The sequence below is a fragment of the Phlebotomus papatasi genome, chromosome 2, assembly GCF_024763615.1.
Source record: "Phlebotomus papatasi isolate M1 chromosome 2, Ppap_2.1, whole genome shotgun sequence".
Taxonomy (NCBI): domain Eukaryota; kingdom Metazoa; phylum Arthropoda; class Insecta; order Diptera; family Psychodidae; genus Phlebotomus; species Phlebotomus papatasi.
The window spans coordinates 106,570,248-106,587,711 of record NC_077223.1 but is presented as its reverse complement, the minus strand read 5'-3'; the positions used below and the strand labels follow the sequence as shown (position 1 = coordinate 106,587,711).

At 32.6% G+C, this 17,464-nt stretch overlaps 3 protein-coding genes across 5 annotated transcripts in view; 1 reads left to right on the top strand and 2 right to left on the bottom strand.

Moving 5' to 3' along the window:
- LOC129800664 (uncharacterized) overlaps positions 1–14,715 on the bottom strand; it is a 53,361-nt gene extending 38,646 nt beyond the window's left edge. For 2 of the 3 annotated variants that reach the window (XM_055845230.1, XM_055845231.1), the window contains exons 1-2: positions 14,646–14,715; positions 3,590–4,272 (exon numbers count right to left, since the gene is read on the bottom strand). In XM_055845230.1, the coding sequence (XP_055701205.1) occupies positions 3,590–3,773 (184 nt within the window). In that variant the 5' untranslated portion in view covers positions 3,774–4,272; positions 14,646–14,715. Of the gene's footprint in view, positions 1–3,589; positions 4,273–8,663; positions 9,031–14,645 lie in introns of those variants that run through there. The other variant, XM_055845229.1, reaches the window with a different exon arrangement.
- On the top strand, positions 13,892–15,291 carry LOC129800697 (odorant receptor Or2-like). Its single transcript, XM_055845288.1, has 4 exons — positions 13,892–14,177; positions 14,250–14,472; positions 14,532–15,010; positions 15,082–15,291. Exons 1-4 carry the CDS (start codon positions 13,959–13,961, stop codon positions 15,289–15,291), a joined length of 1,131 nt encoding a protein of 376 aa, XP_055701263.1. The 5' UTR covers positions 13,892–13,958.
- LOC129800665 (tetratricopeptide repeat protein 37) overlaps positions 15,012–17,464 on the bottom strand; it is a 26,950-nt gene continuing 24,497 nt past the window's right edge. Inside the window, exon 9 of the mRNA XM_055845232.1 lies at positions 15,012–15,436. Within this exon, the coding sequence (XP_055701207.1) occupies positions 15,271–15,436 (166 nt within the window). The 3' untranslated portion in view covers positions 15,012–15,270. The remainder of the gene's footprint in view (positions 15,437–17,464) is intronic.

Below are 17,464 nucleotides of genomic sequence, written 5' to 3'. Positions count from 1 at the left end.
TACGGACCTAGAGGGGATTTGAACCAGGAACACATGGTTCATAGACCACTTGAACGACTGACTGCCTTTTCCTTAAATTTTAAATAAGTAATACTGAGAGATATCCGAAAAAGTTAAAATAACATTCCGGAAATGTTAATTTTACTCTGCAGTATTGATCCAAAATCGGTGTAAATATTACCCTTTTTAGGTGTATTAGGGGTTAAAGGTACCCTTTTCCATGTTAATTTTACCCTTAATAAGGTGTAAAATTAGCATTAAAAAATGTTGATATATTTTTAAACCTAGAAAGTGTTAAAGTTATGAGGAAAAAAGAGTTAATCGCATCCCCGTTTTTTTTCTCAGTGAATGTACCGATATAACTCATAGCGACGACGACCAAAAAAGTTTATCAAAATATTACAAAACCTAATAGATTATGTTTACTAAAAAAAAATGGTTTTGGAGGGAAAGAGGAACACTCCTTAACGCTCATGTTAATGATATCAAGGTTAACTTCTAGAGGGTCCGTCTTATGATCCTATTCCTCTATCTCTAACTGTTTGGACCAGACAAATAAATCGTCATAATTTCTCAAAAATTTACTGATTCCAGTCGGACAGACAAGATCTCAAACAGCTTTCCAAAAAGCCCCAAATTATTCAATTTAGATTGCAAATTGATTTATCGTTATTTTTTTAATTAAACATTGCACAATTGGTATTAAAAACATAAAATGTATTTTTGGTAAGACTTTGGGGAAGCTTTTGATAAACTTTTCATAAGGAAAGCTACAATTTCGTCTTAGAAGAGCTTTTAGGGAAACTCTCAAGTTTTACAGATCTCCCCATTATAATAAAAATATGTTTTAGCGAATTTTTGAAAGAAAGCTGTCTGAAAGATGTTATCAAAACTGCAAAGAGCATTCTTCATTCTTTTTTTTATTCAATTTTCCAGCATTTTCTTTTTATTTAAAGAAATAAATCTTCTTTGCATATATACATGAGAAGCTTTAAGCTTACAAAATTTGCTGGGTGCATCAATGAAAATGAGACTGCATCAGATGCTTTTTGTTTTTCTTCTGTCAAATCAAACATTTAGCCTAAGCCTAACTGTGCTTGTGGTAGGCATGATTCTTTCATTGCCTATGTGGTGCCTTTAGAGCATTTTTCAACCAATATGCTTTTTCTTCAAGCGGAATTTACCGCATTTTACTTTAAATTGGTCACTGGTCATTTTCAGACTCAATGATGTTCTGTAAGACAGAACAGTTTTCACTATCGAGTTTTTTCATTTGGTAAAAGTTTCAAAATGATAGCATTTGATATGAAATCCAAATTAAAAAAAAATCACTTGAGAATATACAACGATTTTCTACGGAAAATGTATAAGAATGCTGTTATCTTCAGACTAGAGAGAGGGTTATACCAGTCGGATGTCTCAAGTTTCTAAATAATAAGTAATTAATTACACTCTGGAAAACAGTTTTGTTAAGCGGACAAATTAATTTTGTTGAAAGTTTGTCAAAGGGATGTTGTTCACCAATTTTATTAAACTTTTTCTCACATTTTATATGGAAGAACATCCTTTTGACAAACTTTCAACAAGAAGACTGTAGACTTTTCCAGTCTACAGTCGACTTAACACAACTTTTCCATATTTTGTATGGATGAACATCCTTTTAACAAACTATTCTTGTTAATTTGACAAAACTTTTTACAGGGCATTTATAATTTTAAAATCCGATAGATCATGTGCCCCAATTTACAGTTCCAATTCAAAAGTTGGTTAAAATATTTCCTGTTTAGAAACTAGGGTAAATGAAGCTAATTCAAAACCTGCTACAAATGGAAATTTTTCGCTATTCTAAGTGGAAACGTCATTGTTTTCATGATAAATACAGTACTTAATTATTATATTTATATATTTTCTATACCACAGTTTCATTATTTAGTTAATTTTGCTATAAATAAAACGAAAATCCATTCATATTCACAAATTTTAATTTGTTAATTTCTCAGACTAATTAAAAGTGTACTTTTTCACCATCGAATTTTTCATCGATCGACCATATTTTTCAATTAAAAACGCAATAAAGTGATTGTTGTTTATTCGTTTTGTTTAACATTTATGTCATATTTCTGGATAATTTTAGTTGAATTCTGTGCTAATCTTTTTTGTTAACGGTTCGTGAAGTTTTCAAATGAAATAATTACTTATTTCGTGAACAAAAAGGTTTTTTTTGTTGTTCTTTTATTTATTAAGATTTACTTATTATTTTAAATGGGAAAGCAGAAAAGACCAAGAATAAGAACAAATTCTACACTCAAGAGCAACTCATCAAGGTTTTGGAAGCCTTTCGTTTCACTTACACTGTTTGTCTCCAATTAGAAACTTTCCCTTGTCTCCATTTGGATTAATTTGTTTCCAATTGAAGCATTTTACGTTCGCGTTTTTTTCTTGTATTTAAGAAATTTTCAAATTATATTTAAAGAACTTTCACTAAACTGTAAAATTCTAGAAGAGTCAAGGAGAAAATTTATGTAATTCTCTTCAGAAAAAATATGTACTTAATGTGTTGAATCTTCTGTCAAAGTTAAAGCATCTGAAAATTGTTTTGAATTACACAGAAAAAAATATTTTGTAAAAATGTTCGTAAATGTTTTTGAATTCCTATAGGGGAGTTACAAAATGCTCGTGAATCGTATAACCCACAAACAAGTTCGTAAAAGTTTGTATTTTTCTCACAAACATTGTTTGTAACATGATCACTTGACGAGCATTTTTTGTACTTTTACAAACATTTGTTCGTAAATGTTCGTAAACACACAAAAAGGGGTTTGTAAAATTTTGTCATTTGTTCGTAAATTTTTGTTTTCCTGTCGAACATCTTACTAACATTTACGAACAAATGACAAAATTTTACGAACATTTTTTGTGTGTAAAAATACAAAAAGTGCTCGTCAAATGATCATGTTACGAACTATGTTTGCGTAAAAAGTACAAACTTTAACGAACTTGTTTGTAGATTATACGATTCACGAGCATTTCGTAACTCCCTTATAGGAATTCACAAACATTTACGAACATTTTTACAAAATATTTTTTCTGTGTAGGACATTTACCCTATAGTTAAGGCATATGGACAAAAATTATATAGGAAGCCCTCATAAGACGGCGATGGCCACAAGGGTACAATACGCGATAGAAAACAAAGGTGACGATATATCAATCAATCAAATTGGTTTCCCAGATGGATTATATTAACTGCTTGCGCCGTAGAGTTCGAGCAACAAAATATTGCACACTGTTTCACGTTTTAAGTTGCAAGATATAAAAAAAAATCCATAGAAATTCCTCAGATGCTATTTGGTATTAAAAATCTTTTTCGCTAAATGTCGAACACCTGTGTGACTAGTCTGAGCTCCCCTTCCATTTTATTAAATGCTCAGTAATGTCAATAATGGATGATAGATTACGTAAGAAGATAATATTAGTAAAACTTTATGTTATTCTCTTTCTCTCTCACTCTCTATGTTTATTTCTACAATTGTTCTTTACCAAAAAAAAATGTTCAGTAAGGTTTTGAAAATTGAGCAGATTGACTTACCTTTTGGCATCCCACAGGGACCTTTGGTCCTTGAATTGTCCAAAAAATCCAAATCATATTTCCTGGCTGGTGGGAATGTTAAGGCTACATGTCCATATACTCTGCTATCCAATACCACTAGCAATACATTCAGCAATATCCAAAGATTGTTGGACAGTGATTTTGATGCCAAATTAATCGCCATTTCAGCTCCTCTCACACACTTTTAAACACTCAAATTAAAGCTTCTTGGTTTACATGAGGATAAAGCACACTTTTTTTTCCTCTTCCTTATTTTCCATACACTCTCCACACTTTTGCTTAATTTTTTTTTCAAACAAAATTCAATATTCTTTTGACTGCACACGCTTTGATTTACAATCAGTTGTTGTTGTTTTTTTTGTGAAAGTTTCTAAACTTCTTCTATTGCCACAATAACCACTTCCTTAGCACTGAATTTTTCCATCAACGTCGATTTTTCCGTATTTCTGCAACATTTTCAACTTCCAATGGACTATTTCATAGAAATTACCACTTATTTTTTTTTCTTTATAAAACCATCTACTCAACGTGTTTCACCAAGTTTTGGCACATACAAAATTCCTTCACGATGACCTCTGTTTCATAATGAGGTGTGAAACAGGTATGATCAATTTCACTTGTCCCTCAATATGGAACCGCTATTCAAGTTTTACTCTTGCCACCTAGAAAGAAAAACCCAATAATCGATAGGAGATACCAAAAAATTGAACTATTTGTATAATTTCTATCATTACTTCATAAAAATCTTATTACAAAACATTCGCTATCAAGTGGAATTTTTATTGCCTTGCAATATTTATTGGAAGAAAGTTATAGTGAGAACGAAGCATGATTTTCCAACATTTTTCTATCTATGGCAAATTAATAAATCTATCAAATTTCCTATTTGGAGTTTTTTTTCTCTCTTCATCTATTAATGATCCAAAGCGAAAAGTGAAGCACTTGTGCAACTCTGACCGAGTAATCACGATATCTGGATGGAAGAAATAAAATGGGAAGCACGAAATACACGAATAACTTTTTTTTTTTAAAGAAAATCAATTTGATCATAAATTGGAACAGTACATATTAAAACACTTTCCGATTATATAAATTTAAAAAAAAATTATATGTTTGGACTTTTCGCGATGTGGAATTCCTGACACATTCAGTGACTTTCTCAATTACAACTTTCTTCTGGACCATATAACACATTTTATTCTGGAACGAATTTTTTTTGGTTTAACACTAGAACTTCTTATTTGGTGATGTCACCGAAGTGAAAATATTGGGTTTGCATTCTGCAATTAAATTAAAAAAAAAGATGAAGAATTTCATCGAGTGAAAGTTACTCAGTAAAGTTCCTATATAATTTAAAGAGAAAAGCAGAGACATTATGATAACGCTTTACCAACATTCACTGAATGTTTTGAAACACAAATCGATTAGCAATGAACTTAAGAAGGTTCAAAAGAGTAAGCTTTAATTAGGGTAGAAGAGATTAATTCAGAACCTGCTTCAAATAGGAATTTTTCACAACTCTGAATAGGTAATATCAGGGGCATGACATTTCCTATGTTTCTCATATGTTTCTAGCGAGCCGAAAAACTTTTGAGTTTAATAGCTGTTTTCTGTCATTGTAGAATGAATTTAGCAAATAATACTAATACAAAATAAAAGCCAATTTAATAACGAAGAGGCAACCGAAAACCCCAAATTGGCAACCTACGTAGTTTTGGAGATATCTCGTGAAATGTGTACGAAAACAGGGAAAAATTTACACTAAAACAGGTCGCATTTTTCAGAGCTAATGTCACCGGGTAATATTGAATTTCTTCCTTAATAAACACAGTAGGGAAGGTTTTCAGGCTTCGCACACCCTATGGATTCGAACACTTTATATTTTCTTCCATATTACTTTAATGAATCTGAAAAAAATAGGTTAGATTCATTTAGGGGACCATGAGAAAAATTTAAAGTGTTTAAAGCCAGAGTATGTGCGAAGCCTAAAAGCTTCAAGTTTTTTTCATTTATCTAACTTTTCAACTTTTCAAAGAACAACTTGAATGACCCAAAGAGCATTTTCTGCTCTTTATTATCTTGTACGATTCTCTATGTAAAGCAGGCCTGAGCTAAAAGAAAAGCCGAAGAGAATTTGGTGGTGCCAGTTGGCATTCTTCGAAACGACGCGAAAATTCACGTAGAGAAAATGAGAGGTTTTTTAATGTGAAAATTGTTTAATTCCTTAGAGTTAAGTCATTTTCACAAGAAAATGCTTTTAATAATTTAGTTGAATACAGTTATTTGGGTTAATTGTGAATACTTGTAGATATTACAACAAAAACATTGGGATGAAATTTTGAGCTGGAAGACTCATATTCTTTTGAGCTGTCTCAAAATTCAAGATAGATTTGAGAAAAATCCTTTTGTACAACACTATTTTGGTTAATAAGGAATGCAAAAGTACATATTACAAGAAGAGACACGACCCACTAATAAGCATAAATTAGAGAAGAAAATATTTTGTGGCATTTTAGAGATTTTTTGCAACCGCAGCGCCGCCAAACTTTTGTCAAGTGAGTTATTTGTGTCTCTATCTCTCTTTCACAGTTGAACTGCGCGCGATTTAAGAACTTTTCATTTGAAGTGATATTTGCATTTAATTTCTTTGTATTTCTTCAAGATTTGAAGTAAAAGGATGTGTAGTACGACACAGATATCAAGAAGACAATTTCTTTCTATATGAGTTTTTATTCTGTTATGTCTTTTTGGAGCAAAAATATTTATCATGGCACCGTGCATGAGCGGGATTAGTGTTACCAGTGTGGCTATCTGTAATTTCCATTAAAATTATCAACACAAAATTTCCGATATTACACGACTTTTAACGAGCACAGGTCTAATGTAAAGTATTATAGTAGGGGAAAGTGCTCTCCCTTCGAACGTTCATGCCTTCGAATAACATGAATTTCTTTTGGTTTTCGTAAGACATTTACACTAAATTATCACTGAATTATCATCAATTGATGATAAGCCAACTAATATTTGATAGAAATGTGTAAGTCTGTGAGGAAAACTAAAAGAAAATTCACATTATTCGAAGGCATAAACGTTCGGAGGGAGAGTACTTTCCCCTACCAAAATTCAATCTACCCTGCTTATAGTAGTGCTTATAGTAGTCTTGGTTTCGTCTCTGTGATTACTCAAACTAAAGTTGTGCACTCTTGAAGAGCTTAAGAGATCCTACAAAAATTTAAACACAAAGTTTTCAGTATGTGCATTAAAGGACTTATCAGTGTTGATTCCATGAGGAAGCTATTTTATTCCTTGGACGTGCCTAATAAGATTATCCTGAATGGTCTGCTCATTGAGCAAACTCCTGCCTTCCCACTTCCTAACCTACTAGTCCTGTAGTAATCTGAAGCCCAGCAGATTGCTACGAAGACTCACAAAGATCCTCGGAAAAGACGGACTTCATGGTAGCGAACTATGGTTCTACATTCACCGAATGAGATAAAAGAAGCTACTAAACAGTGAGCCAAAAGGGACAACGATGAGGACGTCCCAGTGAGAATAGGCCGATCCCTTAAATAGATGTTTCAGCCACTTAACAAGTAATTAAGTTCGCCCTTCCTAACCTATTGGTCCTGTGGCATACTGAAGCCTAGCCAGCCTAGCAATAGCCGATGCTTTCAATCGCTCCAATACTGCTTTCCCTCTCTATTCCGTGAGAAGAACTGTAGGGAATCGTACTGTCCCTTCGAACGTTTATGCCTTCGAATAATGTGAATTTTCTTTAATTTTTCAATAGAGACTTACACATATTTTCATTAAATATCAGTCAGGTTATTAACAATTATTCGTAACTATGTGATAATTATGTGTAAAGTCACATTATTCGAAGACATGAACGTTTGAAAGGACAATACTTTCCTCCTTTCCCCTATATTAGAGGTGTGCAAAAACCGTTGAAACCGAATAAACGTCAAAATAAGTTTGTTCTGGTAGCGTTTTGACCATCGACGTACATGTCGACGTTAATTCGGTTTCAACGATTCAATGCACTCCTCTGCACTATATCCTTTAACTCGTCCTATCACTATCACTGTACAGCAAAATCATCGTTGCACAGTGTTATTAAATAGTTTGCAATGGAACTTATGCCTCGTGACTGTTGTTGGCCCAGTCCCTAGTTTTTCCTCCCTCTTTGAAGATTTTAAAAAGTCCCATTCACAAATATCACAAAATAGACTGCTAATAAGTCACGACCCAAGTTCTTAAAGTGCCAATAAGTGTTCCTTCGACCCTATCTACGTGACAAACTTACTAAGGTAAGATAGGGTAATTCGGAATTAGATCTACTTTGGAATTTTGTGATTTTTTCACTATTTCAGATGATCAAAGACAAAAAGAAGACCACGAATAAGTGCAATACTTTATATTCGAAAGTCCTGCTTCGTTGTTGCAAATTACCCTATCTTACCCTACTTGATTCTTTGCAAATCCAAATGGAAACTATTTCCATTTAGAGCAAGGTCTGAATTAGGCTATTCTACCCTATGTAGTGAACGTCAACCCGGTCAATCTATTGCATATTATTTTCAATTTAATTGCTACATAGATGCAATTAGATTATGACAAACCGTTAATGTTTTTTTTTAAAGTAAACAATTATGTTAATGATCCTCAAAGTGAACTGTATTGCAATTATTGAAATAAGAGGGCATCACGCCTTTGGACTTGTTAAACTGTATCAATTGCGCCGAAACGTTTAGAAATACATAGCATTCCAATGTAAAGATCATCATATCAGAGAAGCTAGACCTTCCAGAACTGCTATTTTTTGTTCTAATTATTATAAACCACGTAATAGAACGTAATAATATGGAAGAGTTCTTGGGCTCTTTTTACAGTGTCATCATTAGTTGGTTTCTTGCTTCTTTTCTGTACAGAGCTATACTTTGACTATGAGTTCATCACGGAATCTTCTAAAGACACAACTCATGGGCAAAAAAATAACTATAAGAAAAAAAACGACTATTTACTAAAAGAGAAAAAATGTGTTATTTCTCACCTCTTAATTTTATTTTCTATTTAATTCACGAACAAATGTTGTTAAGTTGTGTTGTTTAGAGAGTTGTGTATCACTAATGAATTTTAAAACATAATTTATCGTGATTTCTACGAGCACTTCAAAAGTAACACTCCTTATAACGCTAAACTCTCGAATTTTTCCCTCAATCCACCAAGAAATTCTACTCTAATTTGCAGCAACATCCAATAAAACACTACCAGACAAACAATAAATTGCAATAAAATAGAGAATGTGACTTTTTTTCCTAAAGGTTAATTAATTTTTTTTTCTTAAAGAAAAAACGGAGTTTAAAAAGAGAAATCACGTCAGAATCTTTACACTGTGATTGTCTGTCTGTGACTGAAATGGTTTAATAAGTTACCACAGAGCTGCTCGTTGGAATTTCTTCACAAAACCGCGAATGTGTGTGAGACAGAACGAAGATGGAGGGAAAGCGAACAAGTATATGGGAGTAACTCCATTTGAATTGCACTCCAACACATGGAATATCTTTTGAAAATCGTCATTTGGATCAGCAATTGTTGTAACTCCATCATCACCTACATCAAAAATTCCTCTAGCAATATGGAAATACACAAACCATGCAAGAATTGCTGATTTAGACAACAAGCAAGTTACGACAATAGCTGATTCAAGTGACAAAATCACGATGGGCAACTTGAAATCCCCCGCCACTTATGCCAATCATCATTCGAATTGAATAGAATACCACTAAACCCATCAACAATGGTGCACCATACAGAAAATTATTCTCTAATTCACGTTCATTTATCGATACAAGTGCATATGCCTTTACCTTAAAGTAAAACAGATAGTTTTTGTATATAGAACATATACATGTATTGCTAGTCCATTTAATATAATCTATTCTTACTCTGAAACAGCAAAAAAAAGGTGATTTAAGAAAAAAAGAATCACGAAATTTCTGCCTCAACTCACTAAATATTTTGCATACACTCGTGGCTCATCTTTGTTTCTTGTCACAGAAACAATAAATTGAGTCAGGGCCATTCAATACAGAGAATGTGAATAAGAAGGTGTCATACTCAATAAAAGACTTCAACGTCCTAAGCAACGAACCCACTTATAGTTTATTTTGTTATTTTAGGGATTGCACTACAATGTATTGTTCTTCAAATTGAAAATAGTCAGAAAATAATCGAAAATTAATTATGAAATAATTTTCTTATTTTTACGCCACGCATTTTTAAGATGATTTTTGTTATGGTGGTTGTGGTTTTAGATTTATTAAATTGAATAAATTGAAATTGAAATAGTATACTACACTACTTAAAATTAAGATATTGCATTGACTGCATTGAATTAAATACTTATTAAGCACTTAATAAGGGCTAAAACATTTTTGGTAAGTGTTTTGGTAAAAACGGTAAGTAAAAAATTCACTTGGTAAGTAAAAAGTCAAAATTGGTAAGTAAAAAAATCAAAAATGGTAAGTAAAAAATCAAAATTGGTAAGTAAAAAAATCAAATTGGCAAGTAAAAAAATCAAAGGACAGAACTAATAACTTCCCAAAACACGGAAATTTCCCTTTGCCCTAAAGCAAAACTAATAACTTCCCAAAACACAAAAAAATTCCCTTTGCCCCAACGGCCCAACAGGCATTACTAATAAATTCCTAATCAGAAAATTTTCCGTTATGAAACATTTTAACATTTTTGATTTTTTTACCTACCAATTTTGTATTTTTTTACTTACCATTTTAGATTTACTACTTACCATTTTAGACATTTTTACTTACCATTTTTGTTTTTTCTACTTACTTTTTTTTTATTTTTTTACTTATTATTTTGGATTTTTTTACTTATCATTTTTGATTTTTTTACTTGCCAATTTGATTTTTTTTACTTATCAATTTTGAATTTTTACTTACTTTACTTCAAATTAAACAACATTGTTGAAAATTTTCAACTATAATAGTGGTAATTTTCAATCATGTGACAACAAATTATCAAAATGTTGTGCATTTTTTAAACATTTTTAAATTAAACAACTAAAATGGTTGATTTTACACTATTATAGTAGTAAAATTTTACACATTTTTTACTGTGTATTCAAGCTCCAAATTGTCTTGAAAGTATAATGGTGCTATCACACTATAACTTTTTCAATTTGTAAATTCAAATTAATGTTTCTGTGCGTTATTTTGAATTAAAAATCTTGATAGATTTTCATTTATTTATTGATATAAGCCAATACTTGGTTTACAAAAACACGTTTAAACATGCTAAAATAGTTTAAATAATATTGCTCAATTAAATTTGAATTCAGCAAATTAAAATGTTAAAATTGCTCATTAATTTCAATTTTATTGCAGTTAAACAAGTAGCCTTTTGAACCTTTTGAACCAAATTGTTCTTATTAAATTTATTTATTCATAATTAATATTATTTGTGGCCAAAAAATAAGATAAAGACAGTGATTTAGTGATAAATTTGAGTGAAATTGAGCTTTAGTACCGTAACTAATTCACTAAGTTTCCTCCAAAGTCATACGAAGCATATTGTTGTATCAAGAAATCTCCAGTCGAGATGACCTCATACAAATTTTCAACAAGACTTTTTAAGAATCGGTTCATGAGCTCTTTCCCTACAAATCTTTCTTCTGGCTTTGGGGATCCTTATGCATAACAGATAAGTGACTTATAAGACATTTAAAGTAAGGAGATAAAAGGAGATAAAAGCTCAAAGGTCAATCCGTGTTTTAATTTCCCCATTTAAAGTACTATCTCACATTTTCCGGAGTCATTCTCAATCAAAAATCTCGCGACACTATTTAAAATTGAGCAAATTTCTTGAAAAATGTGTCCTGACTGCGAGAATTTTGAAGTAAATTCTAGAAGTCTTGTAATGCTCAATTGGCTCAATTGAATTTAAAATTAAAATGTAAAAATCCTAGTGTGATAGCATCGTAATACAAATACTCTAGCGCTAGCAGCTCAAGCTGTTTAAAGTTTAAGGACACACTATCAACTATCCTTCTATCGTTGTCTCGGGCGTCCTCTCACCCTTGTTCCTTCAGGCTTACTGTTTAAAAACTTTCTGAAAATTTTCTTTGTTAGTAGGAATAGATCGTTAGGAGGCACGCCAAGGGTTCTAGGGGAATAAATAGTGACTAAGGCGATCATTTCTCGCGACTGTTATCGAGGGCTTCGTGTCCTTACAACCTTACATTGTCCCGCTCCGGATCTAGATTAGGTTATATTTGTACTTGTTAGATTGCTCGAATGCGCGTTGTTATCGCTCATGCGACAACAGAGCCGCGATACGGAAAGTGAAAGAAACATCTTTGGGATATTTCCCCTTCTACTCCACACATCACGGACGTAACAATTTCCCATCGTCTTCCCCATCTCTCTCTCTACGACATCATCTTCAAGCCATCACCACGCGACCGCGAGAATTTTCAATTCTATTTTAGATTTCAATAATTATCCAAGCCATCCTAACTTTTTTATTGTCAAATATTGTGAATTTATTTAGTATAATATCCAGTGAACAATTTAGAAGAAAAATTAAAAGTTGAAGTCAGCAATTAAAATAGTCTTTTTGGTTCAAGAAGTCGGCGTCATCTGGAAGAGTTGAATTGGCACTTCGAGCCTCATTTAATTGTCTCTCAATTACCTTACAGGTACAACAAAATCATTCACACTAATTCACGCCCGAGACAGAACATTCACGCAGCATTCTTCCTTTACATTCAGGTACAGTTCAGAGCAATCCAAAGTGACGCAGGCATTACAATCATTCTCACAACGTTCATTCATTTACATACAGGTAACATACTGTTCTTGGCAAATTCTTCCATCGGAAATTATTTCTTTATTCTCTTCAAGTATAACCGTATCAAACTATTAGAATTGGCGATCGACACTGATTTAAGAGCTGAAACAAAAATGAGGGTCAGCCATGAGAGCTTCTAAACCTAACCTTAAATTTTACCTGAGCCTTTAAATCTTGCCCTCTTAGAATCTTCCCCAATTCTGGCTTTCTTTCCTTGTTTATCCTATAAAAAGAATCATTTTAAGTCCTCTAATTCTATCTTCCTTTAGTTTCCTACTTATAGGTATTTTCTAACTTTTAGTTCAAAATCTTCCTCGTAGGCGTCCTTCAGAAACTCTGTCATAAATCCTATAAATAAATCTTCTGTGAAACGTATAGTCTAATTTTCTCTTGGTTTTTTACTTACAAAGCTTATAAATTTCCAGCAAATTATCACTTCTAAATTTTTCGTCCGTCATGATCGAATTCCCACCAAAAACTGGCATCTCTACGATTTCACCTACATGGCAGTACTAAAACTACAAAATGGCTGCCCCTTACAATTCTATCAATTTGAATTTGAATCTGCAACACATACATACAATACCACGCGTCGTGCGATTTCTTTTCATTTTTGGATATGTTTTAAAGGTTGTCCAGGCGGACATTTCGTCCTCATACGAAAATCCAATTAAATCATTCCTATAACGAGTTTTTCAAGGTCAAAGGCTAAAAAAGCTCTAAAGAGCGTATTTCTCATCCGAATTGTATAATGTTTGAGCTCGTTGGAAAGATATTGGAGTTTCCGACAAAACTGAGCCAGTTCCAATCGGTTTTGAATCGGTAATGAACCGGTTCACAACCGATAACTAATTTTTAATTCAATTATATTACTCTTAAGCTATTTTGGACGATCTTTTGAGTGATTCAATCTGATAAATGATGCGAAAGTACTTTTGAGACTTTTGAGGTATGGCGTCTAAGTTACGAGTTCGAGCATTCCGTAAAGCTGGGATGCTTTGCCACCCCTTTTTACTTTCAATTATACCATGAGTTCTCATTAAATTTAATTGAAAAGAAATAATTTTTAATAAGGAACCATATTTATTCTATTAAGTCTATTTTAGAGTTTTTCAGCTAAATTTTTGTGGGCCAAGTCCGGCTTTTATTCACTGAAATAATTAAAGTATTGAATGTGATATCTGATAAATATTCGGTTCACTTTAATATTCCTGAAAACATGGACAATTGGATTATAAAGAGTATCTTCACAAATCGCAAAATATGGGAAGTTTAAAATTATAGACAGCTGCCAATTCTCATTTCACTTCTTTAAATTTTAATGTTTCAGAGGCAATCGTGTAATTAAGTAAATTATAGTTATAGAGAAAATTGTACACTTTTCAATAATGTCCCTAAGTAGTTTATAAAGCTCTTTCAGAAATTGCAATTCGATTTTGTGTATTAGTTTTGTTAACAGAATATAGGCGGTACAATGAAAACGGCGGAAGAAGTTCCATTTGTAGCATTTAGTGTTAAAGTTTGGAAATTTATGGGATTTCTTTTTGCCACCAAATACTCAAATCAACGATATTTCTTTTTGTTAATTAATGTCGCCCTCAATATTTCTCAATTTGCATACCTTTTCACGGAAGAAAAACTGGATAAGTTAATTTTAAATGGATATTTTACGGTTTGGTATTTCAATTGCATTGTTAGTAACAATTAAGAATTTGTTAGATGTTTATGTTTATTATATTACTATTATTTTTTTTTCTAATTTAAGATGAGAGTTGTTATTGTTCTTAAGAGGCAAAAAGACTATGAAGATTGTATACATAAACTAGTGAGGCTGTATAATTTCATTGAAACTACTGGGGACGAGTATATGGTGAATTTATTGCAAGAAGTTGGTAAAAAAGCTCACAGGTTTTCAATTATGAATGTTTGTTTGTCCCTCACAACTGGTGCCTGTTTTCTTATTTACCCCGTTTTTACTGGAATGCAAGGTAGCTAAGTAAATTTCTCTCAATTTACAAGGTATCTAATTATAGTGAGTCTCTTTCAGATCTTCCTTATGGAGTTTATGTTCCGTTTTTAAACACATCAAATAGATTTACTTACAAATTGTTGTATTTGTATGAGATATTGGCGACTCCTCCGGGTGTTACACTCTACATACCTTTTTCAAATCTCGTGATATCCTTTTTCCTCTTTGCCCATACCCTTATGCAAATCCTCCGGTACAAATTGAACATTTTGATGGATCCTGAAAAAGATCAAGATGAAAAAATGACAGAGAAGAAACTCAAAATTGCAATTAAATATCATCAGGTTCTAATTGTTCTTATTGATGATATCAATTCCCTTGTAGTCAGTGTCAGCTTCATCGAAATCATTTTCTTCACCATGCTCCTATGTGCTCTTCTTTTTGTTCTAAATATCGTAGAGCTACTCCCACAAATCTGCCTTTCATGCCTCTACATCGTCTTGATAATGACACAGCTTTTCACACTCTATTGGGGTGCCAATGAAGTTACAGTTGAAGTAAGAGCGACATTATTTTATTTATCTCACTTCCATAAATTTATTAACATAAATTAAATTCATAATTTCAGAGTCTTAAAGTCAGAGAAGCACTTTATGACATGCCATGGTACAACATGAACGAAAAGTGCAAGAAACTTCTCCTCATCGTCATGATAAGGTCTTCACGTCCTCTTCAAATTGTTGCCGGAAACATCTATCCAGTTACATTGCAAATGTTTCAATCCTTGGCCAATGTATCATATTCCTACTTCACCATTTTACGCAGAGTTTACCAATGAACTTAACAAATTCCAATTCTCTCTGCACGCCGGATTCAAATGAATAGCTTTCTGTAGTTGAAGCTTTTGTGTATCATCCTTCAGCAAGTGCAATGCTTTATATGATACCATCAGGCATTTGGCACAAGTGTCTGGTGGACAATTGCTAAATAAAGAGATTTTTTTTCAATCGTGATCGTTCAAATACGGAAGATTTTATCAAAGGGGTAACTCATTCCCATTTTTACTGCCAAAGGTTTCGGGTTTTCGATTTAACGAAACAATTTTTGGGTTTCTGGGGTTTTGCAATGCAAAGGAGAATAGTCAAAACTATATATGCGCTGGTCCCGGAATCGCCACAAACGAGAGTATGGCTCTTATTTTGTGAGTTACTGATAAAATATTAAAAGATGGCTGCAGCAGAATGTTAAGTATTTTGGTAAAATGTTAAGTAAACGCATCAAAAATGGAAGTAAAAAGTCAAAATTGGTAAGTAAAACGTCAAAATTGGTAAGTAAAAATCAAAATTGGTAAGTAAAACGTCAAAATTGGTAAGTAAAACGTCAAAATTGGTAAGCAAAACATCAAAATTTGTAAGTAAAAATCAAAATTGGTAAGTAAAAAGTCAAAATTGGTAAGTAAAACGTCAAAATTGGTAAGTAAAAAGTCAAAATTGGTAAGTAAAATTTAAAATTGATAAGTAAAAATTAAAAATTTGTAAGTAAAAATCAAAATTGGTAAGTAAAACGTCAAAATTTGTAAGTAAAAATCAAAATTGGTAAGTAAAACCTCAAAATTGGTAAGTAAAACGTCAAAATTGGTAAGTAAAAAGTCAAAATTGGTAAGTAAAATTTAAAATTGATAAGTAAAAATTAAAAATTGGTAAGTAAAACCTTAAAATTGGTAAATAAAACGTCAAAATTTGTAAGTAAAAATCAAAATTGGTAAGTAAAACCTTAAAATTATATTATTATATTGGGACTATCAGGTGCTTGGGAGGGGGATGTGGTGGCATGCATAGTTAAAGAGTCTTCCCTAAGCTTTGTTCCCATGTCGAATTTCAGCTTTATACGTTTTTTCCAGAAAGTAGTTATAAGGTAAAATGGTCTCATTTTATATGGGGGCTACCAGAAGCGTGGGTGGAGGGAGGGGGTGATATGCATGGATAAAAAGTTTAAGTCATATACTGATTCTATACCGAATTTCATTAAGATCGCTTCAGCCGTTCTTGCGTAATTAACTATCAAAACAGCGATTTATCTTAAGAATAAAGGTTTTTTTTACAAGGACCCCCAGCGTTTATCGTCCTGGGTCTCGGTAATTTTTTAATTCTTAAATACGCCTACTTTCATTTCTGGATAAAGATGACGCCCATACATTTGAACATTCTTCCTTCTAAGAAATAATTTTTATGTTCTAGAACTTTTCCTCCATTTAGAACATTGGTCCCAGAACAAAAGATGTTATCTATACCAATGTCTATCCATTGATATAGGTTCCGTTCGTGGTGATTCCGGGACTGGATTTGACAATTATCCTTTGGATTTATACGGTTTCACGAAACAATTTTTGGATATCTCGGGTTTCGCGTAACGATTCGTGGGTTTGTCGAAGTTTTTCGATGCAATTATTGGGTTCCACGAGTTTTGCGATGCAATTCTTAGGTTTCGCGATACTATTTTTGTGTTTTCGATCTTCACAATGCAAGTTTTAGGGTTATTCAGGAATCGCGATACAATTCTTCGGTTTCGCGATACAAATTTTGGGTTTTGCTATGCAATTTTTGGTTTCCGCAGATTTCACAATACAATTTTTGTGTTTCTCAGGTTTCGCAATGCGATTCTTGGGCTTCTGGATGCAATTCCTATGTCTCACTATGCAATTACTGAGGTTCGCGATGAAAAATTTGGGTCTCTTGGGTTCCGTGAGTCATATTTTCGGGTTTCTCAAGTTTTCGCAATGCAATTATTGAGTTGCTTGGCTTTCGCGATGCATTTTTTTTTTGGATTTCTCGAGTTTCGCAACACAATCCTGGATTTCTCAGGTTTCACATTACAATTCTTGGGTTTCTCAGGTTTCGCGATGCAGTTCTTGGGTTTTTGTATATAATTTTTGGGTTTCGCGATGAAAAAAATAGGTTTCGCGATTTAAAAAAAATTGGATTTTCGGGTTCCACAATGCAATTTTTGGATTT

Coding starts and splice junctions, on each gene's coding strand:
- LOC129800697 (XM_055845288.1), top strand. CDS start 13,959: ATGAAAACGGCGGAAGAAGTTCCATTTGTAGCATTTAGTGTTAAAGTT. Junction 14,178..14,249: donor TTTGGTATTTCAATTGCATT/GTTAGTAACAAT, acceptor TTCTAATTTAAG/ATGAGAGTTGTTATTGTTCT. Junction 14,473..14,531: donor CGTTTTTACTGGAATGCAAG/GTAGCTAAGTAA, acceptor AGTCTCTTTCAG/ATCTTCCTTATGGAGTTTAT.